The 26,197-nt window shown below is 45.7% G+C and overlaps 1 protein-coding gene across 1 annotated transcript in view; it reads left to right on the forward strand.

The window, feature by feature from the left end:
* The window catches only part of LOC134587626 (uncharacterized), a 172,288-nt gene extending 146,602 nt beyond the window's left edge, over positions 1 to 25,686 (forward strand). Inside the window, exons 25-32 of the mRNA XM_063444149.1 lie at positions 7,105 to 7,182; positions 7,386 to 7,469; positions 16,498 to 16,589; positions 17,096 to 17,181; positions 17,356 to 17,425; positions 22,128 to 22,243; positions 22,363 to 22,503; positions 24,869 to 25,686. Coding sequence (XP_063300219.1) covers positions 7,105 to 7,182; positions 7,386 to 7,469; positions 16,498 to 16,589; positions 17,096 to 17,181; positions 17,356 to 17,425; positions 22,128 to 22,243; positions 22,363 to 22,503; positions 24,869 to 25,095 — 894 coding nt within the window. The 3' untranslated portion in view covers positions 25,096 to 25,686. The remainder of the gene's footprint in view (positions 1 to 7,104; positions 7,183 to 7,385; positions 7,470 to 16,497; positions 16,590 to 17,095; positions 17,182 to 17,355; positions 17,426 to 22,127; positions 22,244 to 22,362; positions 22,504 to 24,868) is intronic.
* The last annotated feature ends 511 nt before the right edge of the window (positions 25,687 to 26,197 follow it).

Consider the following 26,197-nt stretch of genomic DNA (forward strand, 5'->3'; position numbering starts at 1 on the left):
TACAATACATACACAATCAAGGTATACAGTAATACATTCAGCCTACGGACAACCTTTGTTAAATATAGTCCAGAAGTGGCTGGGTTTGCCACAATGCTTCCCCAGAACCAAGCCGGCATACACAGTCTGATCCCAACGGATCGGCTTGGGGATGTCCGGGAGAGTACGCACAGATCACTTTTCGAGTTCAGTTTGTCTGGATAACCCGTCGGCGTTACCGTTTTGTTTCCCTGGGCGGTAATGGATGGTGAAGTCGAAGGGCTGCAGCGCCAAACTCCAGCGCAGCAGCCTGGCATTGTCCCCAGCCACACGGTTCAGCCACACCAACGGGTCGTGATCTGTGAGTAAGGAAAAAGGTTGTCCATACAAATACGGCTGTAGCTTTTTAAGGGCCCACACCACGGGCAGGCATTCTTTCTCAATGGCGGCGTAGCTCACTTCACGGGGCAACAACTTTCGGCTCAAGTAAGCTACGGGATGCTCTCCGCCATCTGCTCCCACCTGGCTCAGCACTGCCCCCAATCCAAACATTGAAGCGTCTGTGTGGACAAGAAATCTTTTAGTTGGATCAGGAGCAGTTAATACAGGAGCATTAGTCAGAGCAGTCTTGAGTTGTTGGAATGCCTGCTCACACTCTGGGGCCCAGACAACCTGTCGGGGAAGGTTCTTTCTGGTCAGGTCCGTCAGGGGTTTGGCCAGGGCGCTGTAGTCGGGTACAAATTTCCTATAATACCCTGCAGTCCCTAAGAAAGCTAGCACCTGAGTTTTGGTCCTTGGAGTAGGCCACTTTGCCACGGCCTCAATTTTGGCTGGCTCGGGTCTCTGCTGCCCACACCCCACTCGGTGCCCCAGATACTGCACTTCGGCCATCCCTATGTGGCACTTACTGGGCTTTAAGGTTAACCCTGCCTCCCCAATACGGTCTAAAATAGCCCCTATATGGCGTAGGTGGTCTTCCCAGGTCTGGCTAAATATGGCTATGTCATCTAAGTAGGCACAGGCATACTCCTGAAAGCCGTCCAGTAGCCGATCTACCATCCGCTGAAAGGTAGCCGGAGCGTTTTTCATTCCGAAGGGCATGACCTTGAACTGATACAGGCCAAACGGAGTGACAAACGCCGACTTGGGGATGGCGTCATCGGCTAGGGGAATTTGCCAGTATCCCTTACACAAATCAATGGTAGTGAGATACTGGCCCCGTGCCATCTTATCTAACAGCTCGTCTATCCGGGGCATCGGGTAGGCATCAGACACCGTTTTGTCGTTTAGCCTCCGGTAGTCGACGCAGAACCGGGTTGTGCCGTCCTTTTTAGGTACCAGGACTACCGGCGATGCCCAGGGGCTATCTGAGGGTTCGATAACCCCTAGCTGTAACATCTCGTCTAATTCTGCCTTCATATGGGTCCGGACTGACTCAGGGACCCGATAGGGAGCCTGTCGCATAGGTAGCTGTCCCGGGGTTTCAACTCGGTGGGTGGCCAGCGGAGTGTACCCAGGTAAATTGGAGAAGGTAGCCCCTTTAGCTACAATCAGCGCTTGTACCTGTGCACGCTCTTGAGGGCTTAGCCGCTCCCCCAGCTGAACCCCCCGGGAGGGCTCTATCGGCTCTTCCGGTTCTAGCAAGTCAGGTAGGGGCAGATTCTCCTGATCTTCGGAGGCGGAGGCACAGATCGCCGTCACATCCTCTATCCTCTCATGGTATGGTTTGAGCATGTTCACGTGGAGCATGCGTCTCTTCCCTACCCCTGAGCAGGGGCCAATCACATAGGTGGTGTCGCATCTCTGCTCTACCACCTGATATGGGCCTTGCCAGATGGCCTGCAGCTTGTCTGTGCGGACGGGTTTCAAAATCAAAACCTTCTGCCCCACCTGAAAGCTGCGGTCTCTGGCTCCTCTATCGTACCAGCGCCGCTGGCGTTGCTGGGCCGCCTGGAGGTTGGTGCGCACAGTCTGAGTCAGCGCCTCCAGACGGTCCCGGAACTCCAGTACGTATGATACGATAGGGGTTCTGTCTGTATTACTCTCTCCCTCCCAGTGTTCCCTAATCAAGTTCAAGGGTCCCCGCACCCTCCTCCCAAACAGCAACTCAAACGGGGAGAATCCTGTTGACTCCTGGGGGACCTCTCTATACGCAAAGAGTAGGTGAGGTAGGAACCTCTCCCAGTCCTTGTGGGTTTCCCCAAACGTACGAAGCATCTGCTTCAGCGTACCGTTGAACCTCTCGCATAGTCCATTGGACTGGGGGTGGTAGGCGGAATTGACTATTGGCTTAATGCCACATACTTTCCACATATGTTGGGTGACCTCGGCAGTGAATTGGGTGCCCCGGTCAGATATTATTTCTTGGGGGAACCCTACTCTGGAGAATACCTTCATTAAGGCCTCAGCTACGGTTTCAGCATGAATGTTAGTGAGGGCTACAGCCTCGGGGTACCTGGTGGCGTAGTCCACTACAGTTAGGATATACTTTTTGCCAGAGGGGCTGGGCTTTGGCAGGGGCCCCACTATGTCTACGGCTACCCTGCTGAAGGGCTCTGCAATAATGGGTAGGGGACATAGCTTGGCTTTGTGGCGGTCCCCTCGTTTCCCTACTCGCTGGCAGACGTCACAGGAGGTGCAATACTGTCGCACGTCCTTAGAAATTCCGGGCCAGAAGAAAGCATGCGTTAGGCGATATCTGGTGCGGGTCATCCCTAGGTGTCCGGACAAGGGAATATCATGAGCGATCCTAAGTAGCTCCTGCCTATATTTCTGTGGTACCACTAACTGTTTGGTTGTCAGGGTGACGGACCCTCCCACTTCCCTCGCCGCGACGCGGTATAATAACCCTTTCTCCCACGTGTACCGCTCCCCCTCTAGCCCTGCCTGGTCAGTGTGTACCCGGTCCCTATATACTTGTAGGGTGGGGTCTGTCTTTACTTCTGTCGCAAAGGTAGTCGGGGTATCCCAGGACATGTGAGTCGTGTGGGGTTCATGGTCTCTTACCTGAGCCTCAGAGTGTATCGGTGGAGCCGTGGTGCGAGCCTGCTGCCGTGTAGTCACTGGATGGGCTTCCTGGTACGGAGCCTGGGGTATAAAAGCAGAAGTCATCTGGCCCAAGTCATTCCCCAGTACAACATCTGCGGGTAAATTTTGCATCAGCCCCACTTCCACAGTTCCCTCTCCCACACCCCAATCCAAATGTACCTTGGCAGTGGGTAGCTGGTATACTGCTCCCCCTGCCACCCGTACTGCCACTGATCCGCCAGTGTGAGTTGAACCTGGGACTAAATGTGGTGCAACCAAAGTTAGAGTGGCCCCCGAATCTCGGAGCCCTTGTACCTCCTTCCCTTCCAGGGTCACTAGCTGACGATGATGCTGCCGGTTGTCGGTGGCTCGGACCGACATCACCTCGTGGAGTATTCCTAGAGGTTCCTCGGTCTGGGCGCTCAGCATTTCCTGGGTGGCTGGTGCTACTTGATAGCACCAGCCCTTGGTGTCAAATTTTGTCGCACCTGGTTCCACGCTTGTCTGCTCCGGTTTTGCGTGCACTCTCGGGAAATATGTCCCCACTGTTTGCAGGTGTGACATTGGATGTTAGCCCGGCCATTGTATCGAGAGGGGGGTGGTGGATTATTTGGTGTGGGCCTGGACAGGGTTACTGTGGGGCCGGTAGGAGAAAAGTTACTGGGTGGCCCGGTAAGTCGAGGGAAAGTCTTACTTTGGAGTCCGTGATGCCTCCTGGCATCAAAATGTTGATCCGCTAGTCTAGCCGCTTCGGTTAGGGTGAGTGGTTTTCGATCTCTCACCCATTCTTGTGCTTCTGGGGACAAGCCATTAAAGAATTGCTCCAGCAGCATTAACTGCCGCAATTCTTCCATATTGGTAGCGTTATTGGCTTGTATCCAGCCTTGTGATGCTTGATCCAGCTTGTGCGCCCACTCTGCATGGGAATCTTTCTCAGGTTTGCGCAAGCCCCTGAACTTGCGCCGGTACGCCTCTGGGGTAATGGCATACCTCTCCAAGATCGCCCTTTTTACTTTTGGGTAATCTTTGCTGTCCTCTCGGAGCACAGCGCGGTAGGCTTCGGCTGCCCTACCCGATAATTTGCCTGCCAGTAGGGGTACCCATACTGCGGGTTCCAAGTCGTGCAAATCACACAGCCTCTCGAAATCCTGTAAATACCCGTCAATCTCGTCCTTTTCTTCACAAAATGCTTTAAACGCGTGATGTGGGACTTTGGGTTTTACCTGTCCGTATATGGAGGTAGTAACAGACTCTGCCCTAGGCGGTGTCTCTGGTGTGCGGTTTGCCATCAGATAATCCTGCACATCTGACATCAGCAAGGTCAATATCTCCAAGGGTACTGGCTGTGGCAGAAACGCCATCCTGGTTCTCAGCTCTCTCTGGTATGGGGTCTCTTCCATGGCTGGTGGAGGTGTAGCGCTGCGAGCTCCGTCTCCCTCCATCAGTTCAGCGATCAGCACAGCTTTGGATTTGTTGCTGGCTATCTTACCCCTGGCTTCCAGTAGCTCCTTTAAAGTCTGCCGTTTCAGTACGGTATAATCAATCTCCATACGAATTGCCCTTGCTTTCCTCGTTCGGTAGTTTCAGTTTACACGAACACTGCTTTTCGGCTGTAAGGGTCGGATCCCGTCGCTTGCCACCAATTGTAACGGAACGCAGTATTATAGTCCACGATCTCCGTTGGTATCTTAGGTAATCCACAGTCAGAGTTAGAAAGCACGGCAATATCCCCAATCCTTCCAATAACCGGACGAGACACAGTTTGGGAGTCAACTAACTTGCTTTATTCACAGACTTCCATATTTATGCAGTTCCCCTTGCAAGGGGTTTCCTTACAGATGTTACAGGGGATTTCTCCCATCAGGCAGTATAATTATCCCAACAGGCATTGCTGCACGAGAGGGATCCTCCCACTAAAATGGACGATTAAGTGGATTATCCCCTCGTGCAGCAAAACTGGCAATTCACATAGAAATCCATATTTCACATAATATTACTCGCTTTCATACGAATGACCATTCGGTAGATAGCTGGGGTCTGTGGGCACATTTATTGAGAATACCGCTCAGATCCCAGCTAAACTAACCGAACGCCGCACAAAATACATTTAACCATCGAGTTCGGTTTGAAACTACCGAACATCGATGGGGAACAGAATGTGGTGAACGCGGAACTCCCGAACGCTCTGGAAGTCCAGCGGTGTTCGGATCATTGAGTAGCCGTTTTCAGTTCCAGGCTCTCGACGACCGAACACCGCTGCAGAGACAAAGGATCCAAGATGGCCGACCGCCGCATGGTCGGTAGCCGAACGACGGCCACCTAGGAGAGCCTTCAATTACCGATTGCAACATTATTGCAATCGGTTAATTAGTGCCACACGACTGTGAGTGTGTGGTCTACCTGGGGAGCCCGTATTCGTTTGGCGAACGGCCCAGATAGCCGTGTTTCGTCAAACGAAAGGTTTGCATGCTGGTAGCGTACGGCTGCCAGCATGCGAACGGTCATAATACAATACATACACAATCAAGGTATACAGTAACACATTCAGCCTACGGACAACCTTTGTTAAATATAGTCCAGAAGTGGCTAGGTTTGCCACACTATCCATCTCTCAATTCATCTAGCCATCCATTCTTACATTATTATGTATATAGCGCCAACAAATTCCATAGCGCTGTACACTGGGTGGACAAACAGACACGCATTTGTAATCAAACAAGTTGGACGCACAGGAACCGAGGGTTTGAGGGCCCTACTCAATGAGCTGACATGCTAGAGGGAGTGGGGTATAGTGACACAAAAGGTAAGGGTAGGGTAGAAAAGTACGTTGCTAGGGTAGTATTCATTGAGGGCTTCGTGTTTTATTTTTTACTATAATAGTTGCTGTAGAGGAATAAGAGTTTGGAGAGTGGGGGGGAGGAACTATAACAGTTTAATTGATAAGTGTTCCTGAAGAAGTGAGTTTTCAATTATTCTTTGAAGGAGTGGAGACTGGGTGAAACAACTCTCTCAATCCATCTCTGTCCATCCATATCTCTCTCTATCCATTCATCTCTCTATATCCATCTATCTCTCTCTATCCATCTCTCTATATCCATCTATCTCTGTCCATTCATATATCTCTCTATCCATCTCTGTCTATCCATCCATCTCTCTCTTTCCATCTCTGTCTAGCCATCCATCTCTCTCTATCCATCTCTCTATATCCATCTATCTCTGTCCATTCATATATCTCTCTATCAATTCATCTCTCTCTATCCATCTCTGTCTATCCATCCATCTCTCTATATCCATCTATCTCTGTCCATTCATATATCTCTCTATCCATCTCTGTCTATCCATCCATCTCTCAATCCATCTCTCTCTTTCCATCTCTGTCTATCCATCCATCTCTCTCTATCCATCTCTCTATATCCATCTATCTCTGTCCATTCATATCTCTCTCTATCAATTCATCTCTCTCTATCCATCTCTGTCTATCCATCCATCTCTCAATCCATCTCTCTCTATCCAATCATCTCTCTCTATCCATCTCTCTCTTTCCATCTCTCTCTATCCATCCATCTCTCTCTATCCATCTCTCTCTTTCCAACCATCTCTCTTTATCCATCCATCTCTCTCTATCCATCTCTCTCTTTCCATCTCTCTCTATCCATCCATCTCTCTCTATCCATCTTTCTCTATCCATCCATCTCTCTCTATTCATCTCTCTCTATTCATCTCTGTCTATCCATCTCTCTCTGTCCATCTTTCTCTCTCTATCCGTCCATCTCTTTCTATCCATCCATCCATCTCTGTCCATCCATCTCTCTCTATCCAACCATCCTTCTCTCAATCCATCTATCCTTATATCTATCTCTCTATCTATCAATTCTTCCACCCGTCCGTCCACCTGTCCATTTATCTCTCTGTCTGTCCATTCAGCTGTCTGTAGTGCATGATATAATTAACCCTTTGAGTTCTTCCTCAGAGCATTTCCTGTATGTAGAGATAACCTTTGTCAGGGCAATGCAGGGAGTATAAATTAACCCTTTCATTCCACCATTCCAGAATACATGCTTTAACCCCTTGTTCTCCCGATTTTCACATTTCTTGCAGGTGAACAGAAAATTGGATTTCCAGTTAATGGAGGGTCCCTTGGAGAGGAAGCACAGCTTGCAGTCAGGGGGCAGGAAGGTAAGTGGCAGTCTGTCAGTGGGCCATGCTGGTGAGGGTGAGGGATGGATGGTGAGTGAAGGTTGGAAGGATACTAACAAAGTGAGTTGAGGTTAACTGGCAGAAGGAAACTGTGTTGAGGATGAGTTTCAGTCTGCAGTGAGTGAGTTAGATATGAGCGGGAGAAAAACGTCAAACTTTACAGTATCTGTCTGTCTGTCTAGGCATCAAACCGTACATGGAGTGTATACTATGCCGTGCTTGTGAGACGGACCCTGTGTTTTTACCACGACCGCAGGCATTCCAAGGTGAGTCCTGCACCTGTAGTATTTAAAACACCTGCACTATATACAGTATATAGGCCAGTAAGCCTTACTTCAGTGGTGGGGGAGGTAATGGAAACCATGTTAAAGGATAGGATTGTTGAACATCTAAAATCACATGGATTTCAAGATCAGAGACAACATGGGTTTACTTCAGGGAGATCATGCCAAACTAATCTTATTGATTTTTTTGATTGGGTAACTAAAATTATAGATCAGGGTGGTGCAGTAGACATTGCTTACCTAGATTTTAGTAAGGCTTTTGACACTGTTGCACATAGAAGGCTTATCAATAAACTGCAATCTTTAAGTTTGGATTCCAATATTGTTGAATGGGTAAGGCAGTGGCTGAGTGACAGGCAACAGAGGGTTGTAGTCAATGGAGTATATTCGAAGCATGGACTTGTCACCAGTGGGCAGGGGAGGGCTGGCAGCGTTAGGCCTGGGGGGCAAATCCAGTCAAGTGGCCCATCGCACCAAGAGGAGAGTAAAAACACGTTTCCCATGTGATTGAAAGGGGGGGCAGTCACCTAAACAGACACACTCACTGACAGGCACACACACTTGCTGATTTGACACACACTAACAAACACACACTCACTGACAGGCACACGCACACTCACTGACAGACACACTGTTACAGGCATACTGACTCACACAGCCATACAAATTGACACACACACATACAGGCATACTGGCTAACAGACACAGACAATCTGGCACACACACAGAGACATACATACTTGCACACACACACACACACACACACACACAGACCTACTGACACACACACACACAGACCTACTGACACACATACACACAGACCTACTGACACACACACACACACACCTACTGACACACACACACACAGACCTACTGACACACACACACACAGACCTACTGACACACACACACACAGAGACCTACTGACACACACACAGACACACACACACACACTTTACACTTTTAAAGACAGTTTCCTACCTTTGCTGGTACCTTTCCTGAGGTCCAGTGTGCTGGCTAGGGTGCTTGGGAGTTGGGGTCTAGCTATTCTTGCTGTGTATGGGCCACCCGGTGGTCCCCCTTAGTGTGTGGGCCCCAATTCAACCACAGTACCAGCACCGCGGGCCCATGGGGGGCAACGAGGGGCATAACTGGGGACCACTGGGCCCCTGTGCAAGAATTAAAGTAGGGCCCCCTTGTCACTCTACCTGGAGCATATTTTCACTCCTCGTCACTCTCCACTAAGCAATACACATGGTTGACATGTGTGTGGTTTCTTTGTGTGATTGTACTGTTGCTGAGTAAGTGTTACATATATGTGTGCTGTTGGATGATTGTGATTGTGTGGGTGTGAGAGCTGGCTGAGTGTGATTGTGTTTGTGGCTGTTTGAGAGGGAGACAAAGAAACAGAGAGGGAGATAGAGTGCCAGAGAAGACAGATAGGGAGGGAGAGACCGAGACAGAGAGCAAAAGGGAGACAGCGCTACACATGTTAAGAGATGGAGAGACAGAGAGTGACAAAAGGAAAGGAGAGCCAGAGACAAAGAGTGACACAAGGAAAGGAGAGACTGAGACAGCTAGAAAGCCATAGAGAGACAGAGAGTGACACAAGGGAAGGAGAGCCAGAGACAGCTAGGAAACCATAGAGAGACAGAGAGTGACACAAGGAAAGGAGAGCCAGAGACAGCTAGGAAACCATAGAGAGACAGACAGTGACACAAGGAAAGGAGAGCCAGAGACAGCTAGAGAGAGACAGTCGCACAAAGAAAGGAGAGACTGAGACAGCTAGAAAACTAGAGAGGCAGAGATTGACACAAGGAAAGGAGATCCAGAGACAGCTAGAAAACCATAGAGACAGAGAGTGACACAAGAAAAGGAGAGCCTAAGACAGTTAAAAAACTAGAGAGACAGAAAGGAAGTGAGACACACAGAAAGAAGTAGAGCCAGGAAGAGACAGCCTCCTATGTGTGCAGGGAGAGGTGAGGTAGAGTATTTCACTCACCTTGATCCTGTGTGCCACTGTTGCAAGTTGGGACAGGGAATCCTGGGGGCATAAGGGCTGCTGGTCTTGCTCTGAGCCCCCCTGTGCTGTCTAAGTGCTGGCATCCTGGGAACTGAGGGAGGGCCCTGCAGGCAGGATATGGAGGCAGCTCTGCCAGAACTCCGCCCAGGAAGAGGTGAGGGTAGGCATTGAGTTCCGGTGTGCCTCCGCGGGACCCCCAAACAATGAATGCAGCGGGACCTCCATCTGCACCCCACTCTGCCCCTTACTGAGGTTACTGGCCGATTGCCAATCAGTGAGCTAGGATAATTGCTATTTAGTATATTGCCGAATTAGCAATATACTAAATAGCAGTTTTGCAAGGGGAGACAGTCCTGCCAGCAGAGGTGTACAGAGCAGCCAGGCCCCCTGGTGTGATGGGCCTGGACGCAGCTCCGACCGGTAGTTCAGCCACTGGGGGGAACTTTTTTTTTATTTTATTTTTTATTTTGGATGTGGGCAGCCCTGGATTTAGGGCGGCCTGGGGGGCAATTGCCACCCTGCCCCCCGGCCCAGCCCGCCCCTGCCAGTGGGGTACCTCAGGCATCTGTACTTGGACCCATTCTCTTTAATATTTTTATTAGTGATATTGCAGAAGGTCTTGATGGTAAGGTGTGTCTTTTTGCTGATGATACGAAGATTTGTAACAGGGTTGATGTTTCAGGAGAGATAAGCCAAATGGCAAATGATTTAGGTAAACTAGAAAAATGGTCAGAGTTGTGGCAACTGACATTTAATGTGGATAAGTGCAAGATAATGCATCTTGGACGTAAAAACCCAAGGGCAGAGTACAGAATATTTTATAGAGTCCTAACCTCAACATCTGAGGAAAGGGATTTAGGGGTGATTATTTCTGATGACTTAAAGGTAGGCAGACAATGTAATAGAGCAGCAGGACATGCTAGCAGAATGCTTGGTTGTATAGGGAGAGGTATTAGCAGTAGAAAGAGGGAAGTGCTCATGCAGAGCCGTAACTAGAAACCACTGAGCCCCGGTGCAAAATTGCCCTGGGCCCCCCCCCCCATACATCCATGCAGACAAACAGAAACACGTGCAGACACATACATACAGACACACACACATACACACAGAGACCCATACATACATACAAACACATGTAAAGACACATATACACACACTCAGACATATACACACGTACACTCACAGACACACAAGCACACACTCACAGACACACACACTCAGACACATACACTTGACATCATATTCCAGCTCCCGGCATCAGCAAATGGTGCGCGAGGGAGCAGAGCAGAGAGAACACCTTTCCTGAGGTCCAGTGTGCTGGCTAGGGTGCTCACTGCATCTGCCATTAACTCTGCCGCCTGCCAGGGGAGTCCTATGAGAGGGGGAACACGGAGGGGGCGGCAGGGCCACTTGCAGTGAGGGGCCCGTGGTAGGTATGCCACTGTGCTCATGCCATTGTACAGAACACTGGTGAGACCTGTTAGCATTAGTGTAAGAATAGGGCTAGGGTTTGGGTAGAGTTAGGGGTAGGTATACTGTTAGCGTTAGTGTAAACATAGGGCTAGGGTTAGGGTAAGGTTAGTACAGGTTAGGGGTAGGTATACTGTTAGCGTTAGTGTAAGCATAGGGTTAGGGTTAGAGTAGGGTTAGTACAGGTTAGGGGTAGGTATACTGTTAGCGTTAGTGTTAGCATAGGGATAGTGTTAGAGTAGGGTTAGTACAGGTTAGGGGTAGGTATACTGTTAGCGTTAGTGTTAGCGTAGGGTAGGGTAGGGTTAGTACAGTTTAGGTGTAGGTATACTGTTAGCATTAGTGTAAGAATAGGGCTAGGGTTAGAGTAGGGTTAGTACAGGTTAGGGGTAGGTATACTGTTAGCGTTAGTGTAAGCATAGGGTTAGGGTAGGGTTAGTACAGGTTTGGGGTAGGAATACTGTTAGCGTTAGTGTTAGCATAGGGTTAGGGTAGGGTTAGTACAGGTTAGGGGTAGGAATACTGTTAGCATTAGTGTAAGTGTAGGGTTAGGGTAGGGTTAGTACAGGTTAGGGGTAGGAATATTGTTAGGGTTAGGGTAGGGTACGGTTAGGGGAAGGAATACTGTTAGCGTTAGTGTAAGCATAGTGCTAAGGTTGGGGGTAGGGCTAGTACAGGTTAGGGGTAGCTATACTGTTAGTGTTAGCGTAGGGTTTAGGGGTAGGAATACTGTTAGCCTTAGTGTTAGTGTAGTTAGGGTTAGGGTAGGGTTAGTACAGGTTAGGGGTAGGAATATTGTTAGCGTTAGTGTTAGGGTAGGGTTAGGGTTAGTACAGGTTAGTGGTAGGAATACTGTTAGCGTTAGTGTTAGCGTAGGGTTAGGGTTAGTACAGGTTAGTGGTAGGAATACTGTTAGCGTTAGTGTTAGCGTAGGGTTAGGGTTAGTACAGGTTAGTGGTAGGAATACTGTTAGCGTTAGTGTTAGCGTAGGGTTAGGGTTAGTCCAGGTTAGTGGTAGGAATACTGTTAGCGTTAGTGTTAGCGTAGGGTTAGGGTTAGTACAGGTTAGTGGTAGGAATACTGTTAGCATTGCGTTAGGGTAGGGTTAGAACAGGTTTGTGGTAGGAATACTGTTAGCGTAGGGTTAGTACAGGATAGTGGTAGGAATACTGTTAGTGTTAGCGTAGGGTTAGGGTAGGGTTAGTACAGGTTAGGGGTAGGAATACTGTTAGTGTTAGCGTAGGGTTAGAGCAGGGTTAGTACAGGTTAGTGGTAGGAATACTGTTAGCGTAGGGTTAGGGTTAGTACAGGTTAGTGGTAGGAATACTGTTAGCGTTAGTGTTAGCGTAGGGCTAGGGTTAGTACAGGTTAGTGGTAGGAATACTGTTAGCGTTAGTGTTAGCGTAGGGTTAGGGTTAGTACAGGTTAGTGGTAGGAATACTGTTAGCGTTAGTGTTAGCGTAGGGTTAGGTTAGGGTTAGTACAGGGTTAGTACAGGTTAGCGGTAGGAATACTGTTAGCGTATGGTTAGGGTTAGTACAGGCTAGTGGTACGAATACTGTTAGCGTTAGCGTAGGGTTAGGGTAGGGTTAGTACAGGTTAGTGGTAGGAATACTGTTAGCGTATGGTTAGGGTTAGTACAGGTTAGTGGTACGAATACTGTTAGCGTAGGGTTAGGGTAGGGTTAGTACAGGTTAGCGGTAGGAATACTGTTAGCGTATGGTTAGGGTTAGTACAGGTTAGTGGTACGAATACTGTTAGCGTAGGGTTAGGGTAGGGTTAGTACAGGTTAGTGGTAGGAATACTGTTAGCTAGACATGTGCAATTCGTTTCGGTCCAAATATGAATTCGGACGAATTTCGGACAATTCGGACATTCGGGTATGTGACAAACTGCCATTTGCCACTGGGCATTGGAGTGGCAAATGGCAGTTCGAATGGGACTTAGTCATTTTTCTCGGTGCAAAATAGACCGACCGCACAGCCCAAATCCATGGAACTGTTTTGGGCATGAAAATGTGCTAGCGGTCGGTCATAAAGGACTTATACCTATCTCCCGAACGGCTGGACGGATTCAAATGATTTTTGGGTATGTTTGTATTTGGAATGTGCTGATTAATAATATGTAACTGTTAGTAATATTGGATGTATGGTTTTAGAGTTATGAAATTTGGGTAAAATGTATGTTTAACCCCTTAAGGACACATGACATGTGTGACATGTCATGATTCTTTTTTATTCCAGAAGTTTGGTCCTTAAGGGGTTAAATTGTACGTTATAATTGTGTTACCTCTCAGGCTAAGGGGAGGGAATCTGTGGGATGTAACCATTGTGTGATTGGGTAATGTTTAATTGTATGTGGGCGTCTCCCTTGCAGGGGAGAATTGCATAAAAGCAGAGTGTGTGTAATTAAACCAGAGTTCTTGACCCTCAACACGTAGTCTTGTCTCGTGATTGGAGGGTACAGCTATATTCACACTGGGGATTGCTATGCGCTGCATATTCCCTTGAGCTTTAATCACTTAGCTCTTTTGAGAGTTTGTTCCGGTTATGCTCTCCTTGGAGGAGAGGTCTTCCCCACACGGTCCTGGATGCTGGAGGTTCATACAGGGTGGAAGGAAGACGGCGCGGCTCCAGTTAAGCTACGGCGGTTGTGGAGTCTGCGGTGGTTGTGGTGTCGTCTGTAGTGCTTGGAGTCCTCAGGAAGCGCTAGGAGCATCCGTCAACGGAAGGTGTCCGTTACAGGGTACTTCTGAATGTCCGAAGTGCCGAATTGCCGAGGTCCCGAAGTTCAGAAATTACCGAATTTCCGAAGTGCCGAAGTTCCAAAGTGCTGAAGTGCCGAAGTGTCAAAGTGCCGAAGTTCCGAAGCACAGTATTGCCTAAGTACTAATATACTTACCCAGTGAAAGAAGAAGAATGTTACATTGTATACAATTTTAAATAAAAAGTATACAAACATAGCCAGGATTCAGCTGTAAGCATTTGCAACACTTACAACAATCAAGTAACATACATTCATATAAAATGTAAGTTACTTGGCCAGTCAATGTAATGACAGGAATGAATAAGTAGATAACTCCCTAATTCCCACTGTATTAGGGAGCTATCTACTAAAAGGCTGAAAGACCTGAATTGGTCTTTCAGCCAAATTTACTAATACTAAGTAAAGATTACTTAGTATTAGTAAATTATGCCCCTACTCGCTATACTGCGAGTAGGGGCATCTCTATTAAACAGTGAGCAGCCTGTGGCTGCTCACTGTAAAAAAAAAAAAAAAAAGTCCCCCCTCCCGAGCCCCCACTCGCGCTCCTCCCCGGCCCCTCACCCCTGAGCGGCGGGTGGGGGCCCTAATGTAAAATAATGGGGGGGGGTACCTATTGTCCCCCCCCTGGCCCCCACCCCAGAGCGGTGGGTGGGGGCCCTACAGCAAAATAAGGCGGGGACCTAATGTCCTCCCCCCTGGCCCCCACCCCTGAGCGGTGGGTGGGGGCCCTACAGTAAAATAAGGGGGGGACCTAATGTCCTCCCCCCTGGCCCCCCCCCCGAGCGGCGGGTGGAGGCCCTAAATTGGAATAGGGGGGGCCTAATGTCCTCCCCCGTGGCCCCCACCCCTCAGCGGCGGGTGGGGGCCCTAAATACTAATAAGGGGGAACATAAGGTCCTCCCCCCTGGCCCCCACCCCTGAGCGGCAGGTGGGGGCCCTAAGAAAAATGTTCCCAGACCCCCCAGTAGACTAGGGGTCCCCAAACCCCTAGTCACTCCGACCCCCTTAGTTAAAGGTCCCCCCCTCATTAGTTTTTAGGGTGAGGGGGGTAGGTAGGGGGATAATTTTTATTGAGGGGGGAGGGGTGACAAGGGGTTTAAGGACCCCTAGTCACCTGGGGGGGACATTTTTTTTAGGGCCCCCACCCGCCGTTCAGGGGTGGGGGCCAGGGGGAGGACCTTAGGTCCCCCCCTTATTAGTATTTAGGGCCCCCACCCGCTGCTCAGGGGTGGGGGCCAGGGGGGAGGACACTAGGTCCCCCCCCTTATTACAATTTAGGGCCCTCACCCGCCACTGAGGGGTGGGGGCCAAGGGGGAGGACACTAGATCCCCCCATTATTCTTGTTTAGGGCCCCCACCCACCGCTCAGGGGTGGGGGCCAGGGGGAGGACATAAGGTCCGCCCCCCTATTCTTGTTTAGGCCCCCCACCCACCGCTCAGGGGTGGGGGCCAGGGGGAGGACATTAGGCCCCCCCTTATTCTAGTTTAGGGCCCCCACCCACCGCTAAGGGGAGGGGAACTATTTATTTTTTTTTTTTTAAACAGTAAGCAGTCACAGGCTGCTCACTGTTTACTAGACATGCCCCTACTCTCGGTATAGCTAATAGGGGCAAAATGTACTAATACTAAGTAATTTTTACTTAGTATTAGTAAATTTGTCTGAAAGACCAATTTAGGTCTTTCAGCATTTTGGTAGATAACTCCCTAATACCGTGGGAATTAGGGAGTTATCTACCAAGCGGCTGCAAGAGAAGTCCCGAGGTGCCGAAGTCCCGAAATTCCGAAATGTCGAAGTTGCCGAATTTCCGAAGTTGTCGAATTTCCGAAGTGCTGAAGTGCCGAAGTTGCCGAAGTTCCGAAGTCTTGAAGTGTCGATTTGCCGAAGTCCCGAATTGCGAAAATCCCGAATTTTCCCCATGCACATGCCTACTGTTAGCGTTAGTGTTAACGTATGGTTAGGGTAGGGTTTCTCAATCCCAGATGTATGAAGCATTTAACAATCAGGTATAGTATATGTAAAACCTGGGAAGGTTTTTATCGTATCTAGCGGCTCTCAATAATTTGTTATACACGGTCATAGTGCTATTATCTTATTTAATTTGCGCTCTTATTTTTTTTATTTCTTTATTTAACAATCAGGACTGACACATGAATCTATTTTCAGTTATTTTTATTTAGTTGCACTGTATGTGTAAACATTATTATAAGCATCAATGTGTAAAATAATTTTCATTCACGCTTAATGTTCTGTTATTAAGCGGTTCTTAGAATGAGAGGCTCCTGATTGGTGGCATTTCTTCCTGTAAACTAAGAAACTAACATTCCAGACATGTTGACAAGACAGCACAATATAAAGATTATGGCTATAACAACACTAAAAGAAAGACAACACAACGAAAAACAAAAAGATACCAACAAACGTGGTGAAGAAAGAGGAAGAGAAAATAATTAGGGTAGAGATATGTCTGGGAGAAATAACCTATGGGGTTGAATAAAACCTCCCAGAAACCAGCACAATGTATCCGTTTCACTCATGCTGCCTTTTATCTAATCTAATGTCCCTGTTGGGAAGCATTGTGTGAACACAGCGCATTCACTATGTAAAGCACCAGGCCTGCAGGGTAGCATCTATACCAAATCTATCGCTCCACTTAAAGCATAATCTGTATACTGTGCTACAAATAGGGCTCATTTGAACCCGAGTGTATCTTTAACCAAGTAAACCATTGTGTCCATGGATTCCTCTCACAGAGCTCCGTGTCTGCATCTTCCGTACACCTGACGGGGGCCGTGTGCACGCCAAATGCCAACTACACTAAGAGGAACAACTGCTTCTGCCTGAGGTAAGTCCTGGTATACCACAACCCCCATTCTTAACAGGTACTCCATAAAACATGGTTGGACACCATAAGGGGCATGGGCCAAGTATGGTGCCCTTGGTGGACCACCTTAAAGACTCATTAAATTCATATTAACCAATAGTAACTAAAGGCTTGTTGGCAGCAAGCGTCGTCTTAGCACAGCATGAGTAGGTCTAAAAGTGCAGGGGAGTATTTTGCTAGGTCAATAACTGTAAGATATAAATGGTCGACCGGTTATCAGCAGCATGCTAGCTCTCCACTGGCAATATCCTTGCCCTCTCCGTTCTATTCTATCGGACAATTAGGCACACAGGTTAAAAACTTACATATACCCATGATGGGACAGTTGATGCAGCTGAATGCCAATCTGTGGCCACCTCAGAGGCCGGAAGTAAATATTCCTGGAGCACAGATGTTTATCATGAATTATTCTGATTATATCACTGTAATTGTCTGCTGAGTCTCTGTTCCCCTTCTCGGTCTCGTAGATTATCAGATGGCTCTGAGTATTTGCTCTGCGCCCCCTCATCACTTCTCGCTCACGAATGGGTGGCAAAGCTGCAGCATAACTCAGGTAAGTAGCCTTTCCGATATTGGGGGTTATAGGAGGCCGTGTAAACATTCAGAATAGCCCATTTAGCCCCATTAACGAACATGTTTGATGTCCATGGTTTGAGGTGAAGCTGCACTGTGTTTTAGCATACTATCGATTCAAGGTATATTGTATCTTTGGTTTATTTGTCTAAAGGGCTTGAAGACCCGGATCTGCTTAGAGACCCAATGCTTGGATCCACCTTCTCCTCTCGCTGTCACCCCAGGTGAGTTCAATGTATAAAGATATATACAATTATTCTATATAGGGGCACAGATTGTACATAGTGATAGAGGTTTTATTCTATATAGGGGCACAGATTGTACATAGTGTTAGAGGTTTTATTCTATATAGGGGCACAGATTGTACATAGTGTTAGAGGTTTTATTCTATATACAGGGAGTGCAGAATTATAAGGCAAGTTGTATTTTTGAGGATTAATTTTATTATTGAACAACAACCATGTTCTCAATGAACCCAAAAAACTCATTAATATCAAAGCTGAATATTTTTGGAAGTAGTTTTTAGTTTGTTTTTAGTTATAGCTATTTTAGGGGGATATCTGTGTGTGCAGGTGACTATTACTGTGCATAATTATTAGGCAACTTAACAAAAAACAAATATATACCCATTTCAATTATTTATTTTTACCAGTGAAACCAATATAACATCTCAACATTCACAAATATACATTTCTGACATTCAAAAACATAACAAAAACAAATCAGTGACCAATATAGCCACCTTTCTTTGCAAGGACACTCAAAAGCCTGCCATCCATGGATTCTGTCAGTGTTTTGATCTGTTCACCATCAACATTGCGTGCAGAAGCAACCACAGCCTCCCAGACACTGTTCAGAGAGGTGTACTGTTTTCCCTCCTTGTAAATCTCACATTTGATGATGGACCACAGGTTCTCAATGGGGTTCAGATCAGGTGAACAAGGAGGCCATGTCATTAGATTTTCTTCTTTTATACCCTTTCTTGCCAGCCACGCTGTGGAGTACTTGGACGCGTGTGATGGAGCATTGTCCTGCATGAAAATCATGTTTTTCTTGAAGGATGCAGACTTCTTCCTGTACCACTGCTTGAAGAAGGTGTCTTCCAGAAACTGGCAGTAGGACTGGGAGTTGAGCTTGACTCCATCCTCAACCCGAAAAGGCCCCACAAGCTCATCTTTGATGATACCAGCCCAAACCAGTACTCCACCTCCACCTTGCTGGCGTCTGAGTCGGACTGGAGCTCTCTGCCCTTTACCAATCCAGCCACGGGCCCATCCATCTGGCCCATCAAGACTCACTCTCATTTCATCAGTCCATAAAACCTTAGAAAAATCAGTCTTGAGATATTTCTTGGCCCAGTCTTGACGTTTCAGCTTGTGTGTCTTGTTCAGTGGTGGTCGTCTTTCAGCCTTTCTTACCTTGGCCATGTCTCGGAGTATTGCACACCTTGTGCTTTTGGGCACTCCAGTGATGTTGCAGCTCTGAAATATGGCCAAACTGGTGGCAAGTGGCATCTTGGCAGCTGCACGCTTGACTTTTCTCAGTTCATGGGCAGTTATTTTGCGCTTTGGTTTCTCCACATGCTTCTTGCGACCCTGTTGACTATTTTGAATGAAACGCTTGATTGTTGATGATCACGCTTCAGAAGCTTTGCAATTTTAAGAGTGCTGCATCCCTCTGCAAGATATCTCACTATTTTTGACTTTTCTGAGCCTGTCAAGTCCTTCTTTTGACCCATTTTGCCAAAGGAAAGGAAGTTGCCTAATAATTATGCACACCTGATATAGGGTGTTGATGTCATTAGACCACACCCCTTCTCATTACAGAGATGCACATCACCTAATATGCTTAATTGGTAGTAGGCTTTCGAGCCTATACAGCTTGGAGTAAGACAACATGCATAAAGAGGATGATGTGGTCAAAATACTAATTTGCCTAATAATTCTGCACTCCCTGTAGGGGCACAGATTGTACATAGTGATAGAGGTTTTATTCTATATAGGGGCACAGATTGTACATAGTGTTAGAGGTTTTATTCCATATAGGGGCACAGATTGTACATAGTGATAGAGGTTTTATTCCATATAGGGGCACAGATTGTACATAGTGATAAAGTTTTTATTCTATATAGGGGCACAGATTGTACATAGTGTTGGAGGTTTTATTCCATATAGGGCACAGATTGTACATAGTGTTAGAGGTTTTATTCCATATAGGGGAACAGATTGTACATAGTGATAGAGGTTTTATTCTATATAGGGGCACAGATTGTACATAGTGTTAGAGGTTTTATTCTATATAGGGGCACAGATTGTACATAGTGTTAGAGGTTTTATTCTATATAGGGGCACACCCTATAGGGTGTTGATGTCATTAGACCACACCCCTTCTCATTACAGAGATGCACATCACCTAATATGCTTAATTGGTAGTAGGCTTTCGAGCCTATACAGCTTGGAGTAAGACAACATGCATAAAGAGGATGATGTGGTCAAAATACTCATTTGCCTAATAATTCTGCACTCCCTGTAGGGGCACAGATTGTACATAGTGATAGAGGTTTTATTCTATATAGGGGCACAGATTGTACATAGTGTTAGAGGTTTTATTCTATATAGGGGCACAGATTGTACATAGTGTTAGAGGTTTTATTCCATATAGGGGCACAGATCGTACATAGTGTTAGAGGTTTTATTCTATATAGGGGCACAGATTGTACATAGTGTTAGAGGTTTTATTCCATATAGGGGCACAGATTGTACATAATGATAGAGGTTTTATTCTATATAGGGGCACAGATTGTATATAGTATTAGAGGTTTTATTCCATATAGGGGCACAGATTGTACATAATGATAGAGGTTTTATTCTATATAGGGGCACAGATTGTACATAGTGTTAGAGGTTTTCTTCTATATGGGGGCACAGATTGTACATAGTGTTAGAGGTTTTATTCTATATAGGGGCACAGATTGTACATAGTGTTAGAGGTTTTATTCTATATAGGGCACAGATTGTACATAGTGATAGAGGTTTTATTCTATATAGGGGCACAGATTGTACATAGTGTTAGAGGTTTTATTCTATATAGGGGCACAGATTGTACATAGTGTTAGAGGTTTTATTCCATATAGGGGCACAGATTGTACATATTGTTAGATGTTTTATTCTATATAGGGGCACAGATTGTACATAGTGATAGAGGTTTTATTCTATATAGGGGCACAGATTGTACATAGTGTTAGATGTTTTATTCTATAGAGATTGTACATAGTGATAAAGGTTTTATTCTATATAGGGGCACAGATTGGACATAGTGTAAGAGGTTTTATTATCTATAGGGGCACATATTGTACATAGTGATAGAGGTTTTATTCTATGTAGGGGCACAGATCGTACATAGTGTTAGAGGTTTTATTCTGTATAGGGGCACAGATTGTACATAGTGTTAGAGGTTTTATTCTATATAGGGGTACACATTGTACATAGTGATAGAGGTTTTATTCTATATAGGGCACAGATTGTACATAGTGTTAGAGGTTTTATTCTATATAGGAACACAGATCGTACATAGTGTTAGGTTTTATTCCATATAGGGGCACAGATTGTACATAGTGATAGAGGTTTTATTCTATATAGGGGCACAGATCGTACATAGTGTTAGAGGTTTTATTCTATATAGGGGCACAGATCGTACATAGTGTTAGAGGTTTTATTCTATATAGGGACACAGATCGTACATAGTGATAGAGGTTTTATTCTATATAGGGGCACACATTGTACATAGTGATAGAGGTTTTATTCTATAAAGGGCACAGATTGTACATAGTGTTAGAGGTTTTATTCCATATAGGGGCACAGATCGTACATAGTGTTAGAGGTTTTATTCTGTATAGGGGCACAGATTGTACATAGTGTTAGAGGTTTTATTCCATATAGGGGCACAGATTGTACATAGTGTTAGAGGTTTTATTCCATATAGGGGCACAGATCGTACATAGTGTTAGAGGTTTTATTCTGTATAGGGGCACAGATTGTACATAGTGTTAGAGGTTTTATTCCATATAGGGGCACAGATTGTACATAGTGTTAGAGGTTTTATTCCATATAGGGGCACAGATTGTACATAGTGTTAGAGGTTTTATTCCATATAGGGGCACAGATTGTACATAGTGTTAGAGGTTTTATTCCATATAGGGGCACAGATCGTACATAGTGTTAGAGGTTTTATTCTGTATAGGGGCACAGATTGTACATAGTGTTAGAGGTTTTATTCCATATAGGGGCACAGATTGTACATAGTGTTAGAGGTTTTATTCTATATAGGGGCACAGATCGTACATAGTGATAGAGGTTTTATTCTATATAGGGGCACACATTGTACATAGTGTTAGAGGTTTTATTTTATATAGGGGCACACATTGTATTTTATATATGGATGAAACTGTGTCCTAAATTTAGCAGATTTTTCTCAGTAGAGGCCCAATTAGGTCATGCTTCTTTGATCGATTATATTCCCTGCAGTTAATAAAACTGGACAATAATGCATTAAAGTAATTATGAAGCATTTTTTCCTGTCTCCCCACAGATTTCAACCATGTGTAGTCATCATTTTCTTTTGTTGAATAGATAGGAACATAGGGGTAGATCAGAAGGACATACACTAGCTCTAGAAGTCTGTTAGTCCACCTGTTGTAGAACGCTTTGTAAATAATAATAATAATAATATTGTAGACAGCTTCCCCGGCATTGTTAGATGGGATATCTGGAAAACTCGGCAGAGCCGCAGCACTATCTAACACTGGCAAGGAAGATTTCAATGCCAGACAAAACTGTCAAGATCGAATGTGGACACAATATATATTCTATAGAGATGTGTTATATTATGCGCTGAGTGGATTGTGCCTCACAGGACTGTTCCTTTTAGATCTTGGATTCCAGAGGTTTGTCAGCCAATTCCAGTGCAAGGCCCTGAGATCTCGGGCAGACTGCCGGAGTTACCTAAGAACCAGCGGCAGAACCTGCATATCCGTGATCAGCCAAGTAAGTGTAATCCACCAGCTATTGCTTGTGGTTCAAAAGGAACTTTCTGTCTTTTTCCAATACACACTATACACACTGAAACGAGTTCTTTGGGTTTGTTTCTGCTTCTCTCTGAGTAGATGGCAGCACAGAGCCCCCTCCATCCGCCCTGTCCCAGCTACTATACTGGTTCCCAGAGGAATCCACCAAGACCTCTGACCGCTGCTTTGTAGCGGATGACAATGTGACTACTAGAAGGCGATCACAGTCTTTCAGCTCAGGTAAGAGCACAGGCACCTGGTGGAACAAAGAACATGTAGGATACCTGGAACAATACTGAAACCAATCCATAAACTATTCATTGTATATCAACTAACTTAAAAATACAATTTTCCTTCTACTGGTTACTACAAATTGGGAGTAGACAGGCACGTGAACCCTGAGAAACTAGAGACAGGTGCTGTGTAGAGACTAGGACTAAAGATAGGAGCTGTGTAGAGACTGGAACTAGAGATAGGAGCTGTGTAGAGACTGGAACTAGAGAAAATTGGGTTGTGTAGAGACTGGAACTATAGAAAGGAGCTATGCAGAGACTGGAACTAGAGATAGGACCTGTGTGGAGACTGGAACTATAGAAAGGAGCTATGCAGAGACTAGAACTAGAGATAGGAGCTGTGTGGAGACTGGAACTAGAGATACGGGTTGTGTAGAGACTGGAACTAGAGATACGGGTTGTGTAGAGACTGGAACTAGAGATACGGGTTGTGTAGAGACTGGAACTAGAGATACGGGTTGTGTAGAGACTGGAACTAGAGATACGGGTTGTGTAGAGACTGGAACTAGAGATACGGGTTGTGTAGAGACTGGAACTAGAGATACGGGTTGTGTAGAGACTGGAACTAGAGATACGGGTTGTGTAGAGACTGGAACTAGAGATACGGGCTGTGTAGAGACTAGAACTAGAGAATATTGTGTTTTGTAGAGACTGGAACTATAGAAAGGAGCTATGCAGAGACTGGAACTAGAGATAGGAGCTGTGTAGAGACTGGAACTAGAGAAAAATCGGGTTGTGTAGAGACTGGAACTAGAGATAGGACCTGTGTAGAGACTGGAACTATAGATAGGAGCTGTGCAGAGTCTGGAACTGGAGATACAGGTTGTGCAGAGACTGGAACTAGAGTTAGGAGTAGTGTAGAGACTGGAACTAGAGGTAGGAGCTGTGCAGAGACTGGAACTAGAGGTAGGAGCTGTGTAAAGACTGGAACTAGAGGTGGGAGCTGTGCAGAGACTGGAACTAGAGGTAGGAGCTGTATAGAGACTGGAACTAGGGATAGAAGCTGTGTAGAGACTGGAACTTGCAATTCTGAATAGGTGTGTAGATGAATGTAGCGGTTAACCCGATAAGTAGAGGGGTTCCCACCGGTAGAGGGTGTCGTTCTCCCGATGAGCGAGGGGTATTCTCCGCATCCAGTAGTCATCCAAGTTGAGAAGCTATTAAAAGAGCTAGTGTTATAGCTGTATAGCAGTTTATCTATAGACAAGACTCTAGATTGAGGGTGAAGTAGAACTGCTTTAATGAGCACACAAGCCTTTCTTTTACACAAGTTTTCCCACAAGGTTACCACCCACGTGGACCTGGGCACCGAAAATACAAACTCAACAACCAATAGCTTACAGTCACACAGTTAAACACTCCCATTCATTACTGTAAATTCCTCCCCTCTGCTTGGGAGATAATTGAGTTAATTGCTGTATCAACTCAATTATCTCCAAGTTAAAAATATACTTTTTACTCAATTTTTATAACATCACAATTACACATCCATTCTCCATAAAACTTACATTATCAGAACAAGCATAATTAGGGAACAAACATATCCAAAAAGCAGAACAATTGGTGCATGTTTTCATACCCAAAACAGTTCCACAGATTCAGGCTGTGCGGCCGGTCTCTCTTCTCCTTCAAATAAAGTAAAAATTGCACGAACGGATCCGTTTGTGCTTACGGTTATTAGATGCGTCCTGTTCGGGAGTTTATGCTCCAGAAATAGCGCTCTGTTTGTATGATTTTAGCCAAACGCACGGAAGATAGAAGTCTCAGTGGTGTTCGTGGAAATAGTAGCCAAAAATAGTTCCACGAGTTCGACAACCAAACACCGCTGATTGCGTTCGGCTAAACAAATTGGCCGCCGCAACGTGTTCGTACAGACGAACGCCGACCACCCTTTTGATCAATTAGAACGTTGGAGTGTTCGTGATTTTGGAGGTGTTAATGCAGTCAGGGAGGTTAATGGGTGCCACACTCCTGTTCTAGGTGGTCAGTCTTTCGGCAAAAAATTTGTGATTCGAACAGCTCTTAGCCCAATAAAGGTTCATTCCATTTAGACGAATGGTTTTAAACGGAGTTTTTCAAGGTTTAAAAATCAGGGACAGAGGGTCTGTCACAATGAATTTAGATATTTATAGTGCCTGCATGTTACTAAAACTGCCCAGACCTATAGTGAAGACACTATGTACCAAATGGCAAATTTTGTACCAGTTTCAGCTTTCAGTGTCTGTTGCAGATTGGTGGCCCCTGTTCTAAAAGACTGTTTATGTATAAATAATTCCTGGTTAAACTAACATTAATCTCTCACTCTCTTACAGTTTCATATAAGACGATGTCTACCAGCTCCTCACCCCAGAAAACCTCTTACAAATATTCAGTTACACTCCACATTAGCGACACGCCTGCTCCCCGCGGGCGCTGCCACTCATTTGCCATCAGCCCTGACCAATCTCGGAATGAATTGAGCAGAGATGGGAATAAGGGAGGCAACTCTAAACCTCGCAATCTGTCTGTCTTCAAAAAATTCTTCCGGAAGAAGGAATAACCAAGTATCTAAGCTGTCACTTGACCTGTCTTATTAGCCTGTGTCTCCCCATAGTAACTCGATGATATGAGCTGTCTCCCAGTGGTCCTATGTGAGATGCAGGGATTCCATGTCGGACGGTCCCTGGAATGTATGTAGATACCAGCACACATTTCACAGATTACCTCCACATCCAGTGGGACAAACCTGTCATCTCCCTGGACAGGAGGAGGCGATTGATGTATGAAAACATGAACGCTGAGCCAATTGAAGGTGTCTCTAAACCACTATTAAAGATATACCTGGAGATTACCTGCCTGCCTACCTACCTACCTGTTTCAGATTGGATTTTGTAGTAGATGGTTTGACTGTATTTCTATTTATTTATTGCTGAATTTTTCTGGGCTGTCACTCACATTAAAGACAGATTCAGAGGAAATTCTATAGGACAATGGAATAATAGATTCCCTATAAACTACCACAAAGCATTACTCCAATCACTCCAGGCCACGCCTTTTACTCTAATAACAGCACTGCTATGCAATTCATAACATTAACACGTTTTTTGCAAGACTACTTTGTATTTGTGTAATAAAAATGTTAATTTTGTGACGGATTCATCTTTATTTTCTCACCAGTTGTTCAGACAATATACATCATCATTTACTTACATTGGCATGATTGGCATCACACCGGCTCATCCCTATTGCATGGTAATTCGATAGTATAATGTCCCAACTTAATGTCTTTCAATCTCTAGAGTTTGGTGTCGAGGAAGCGCCTTCTTGGTTCAGTCTGATTATATTCACCCAGCGTTTTACTCTGCGTATTAGACCTCTCCTGGCAGCTTCAAGCTAATGAGAGAGAACTTCAGAACAGAAGAGTATTTTCCAAAAAGAGAGAGTACAAGTCAGCGTCTGTTTTCTGAGGTAAAATAGTAATAATAACACAAAGATCTAGCACACCATTACACAGGATACCATCCATATTTTATATGCGACAGGGCTGGTGGCGCGTTTCACAACTTGATGATGCATTATTATTTTATCTTTTTAATGACTTGGACAGATTTTAAGAACTCAAGGACAATGTGGGGCAAAGAAAACGTTTAATTCACAATTCT

The sequence above is a fragment of the Pelobates fuscus genome, chromosome 2 (assembly GCF_036172605.1).
Source record: "Pelobates fuscus isolate aPelFus1 chromosome 2, aPelFus1.pri, whole genome shotgun sequence".
Classification (NCBI taxonomy): domain Eukaryota; kingdom Metazoa; phylum Chordata; class Amphibia; order Anura; family Pelobatidae; genus Pelobates; species Pelobates fuscus.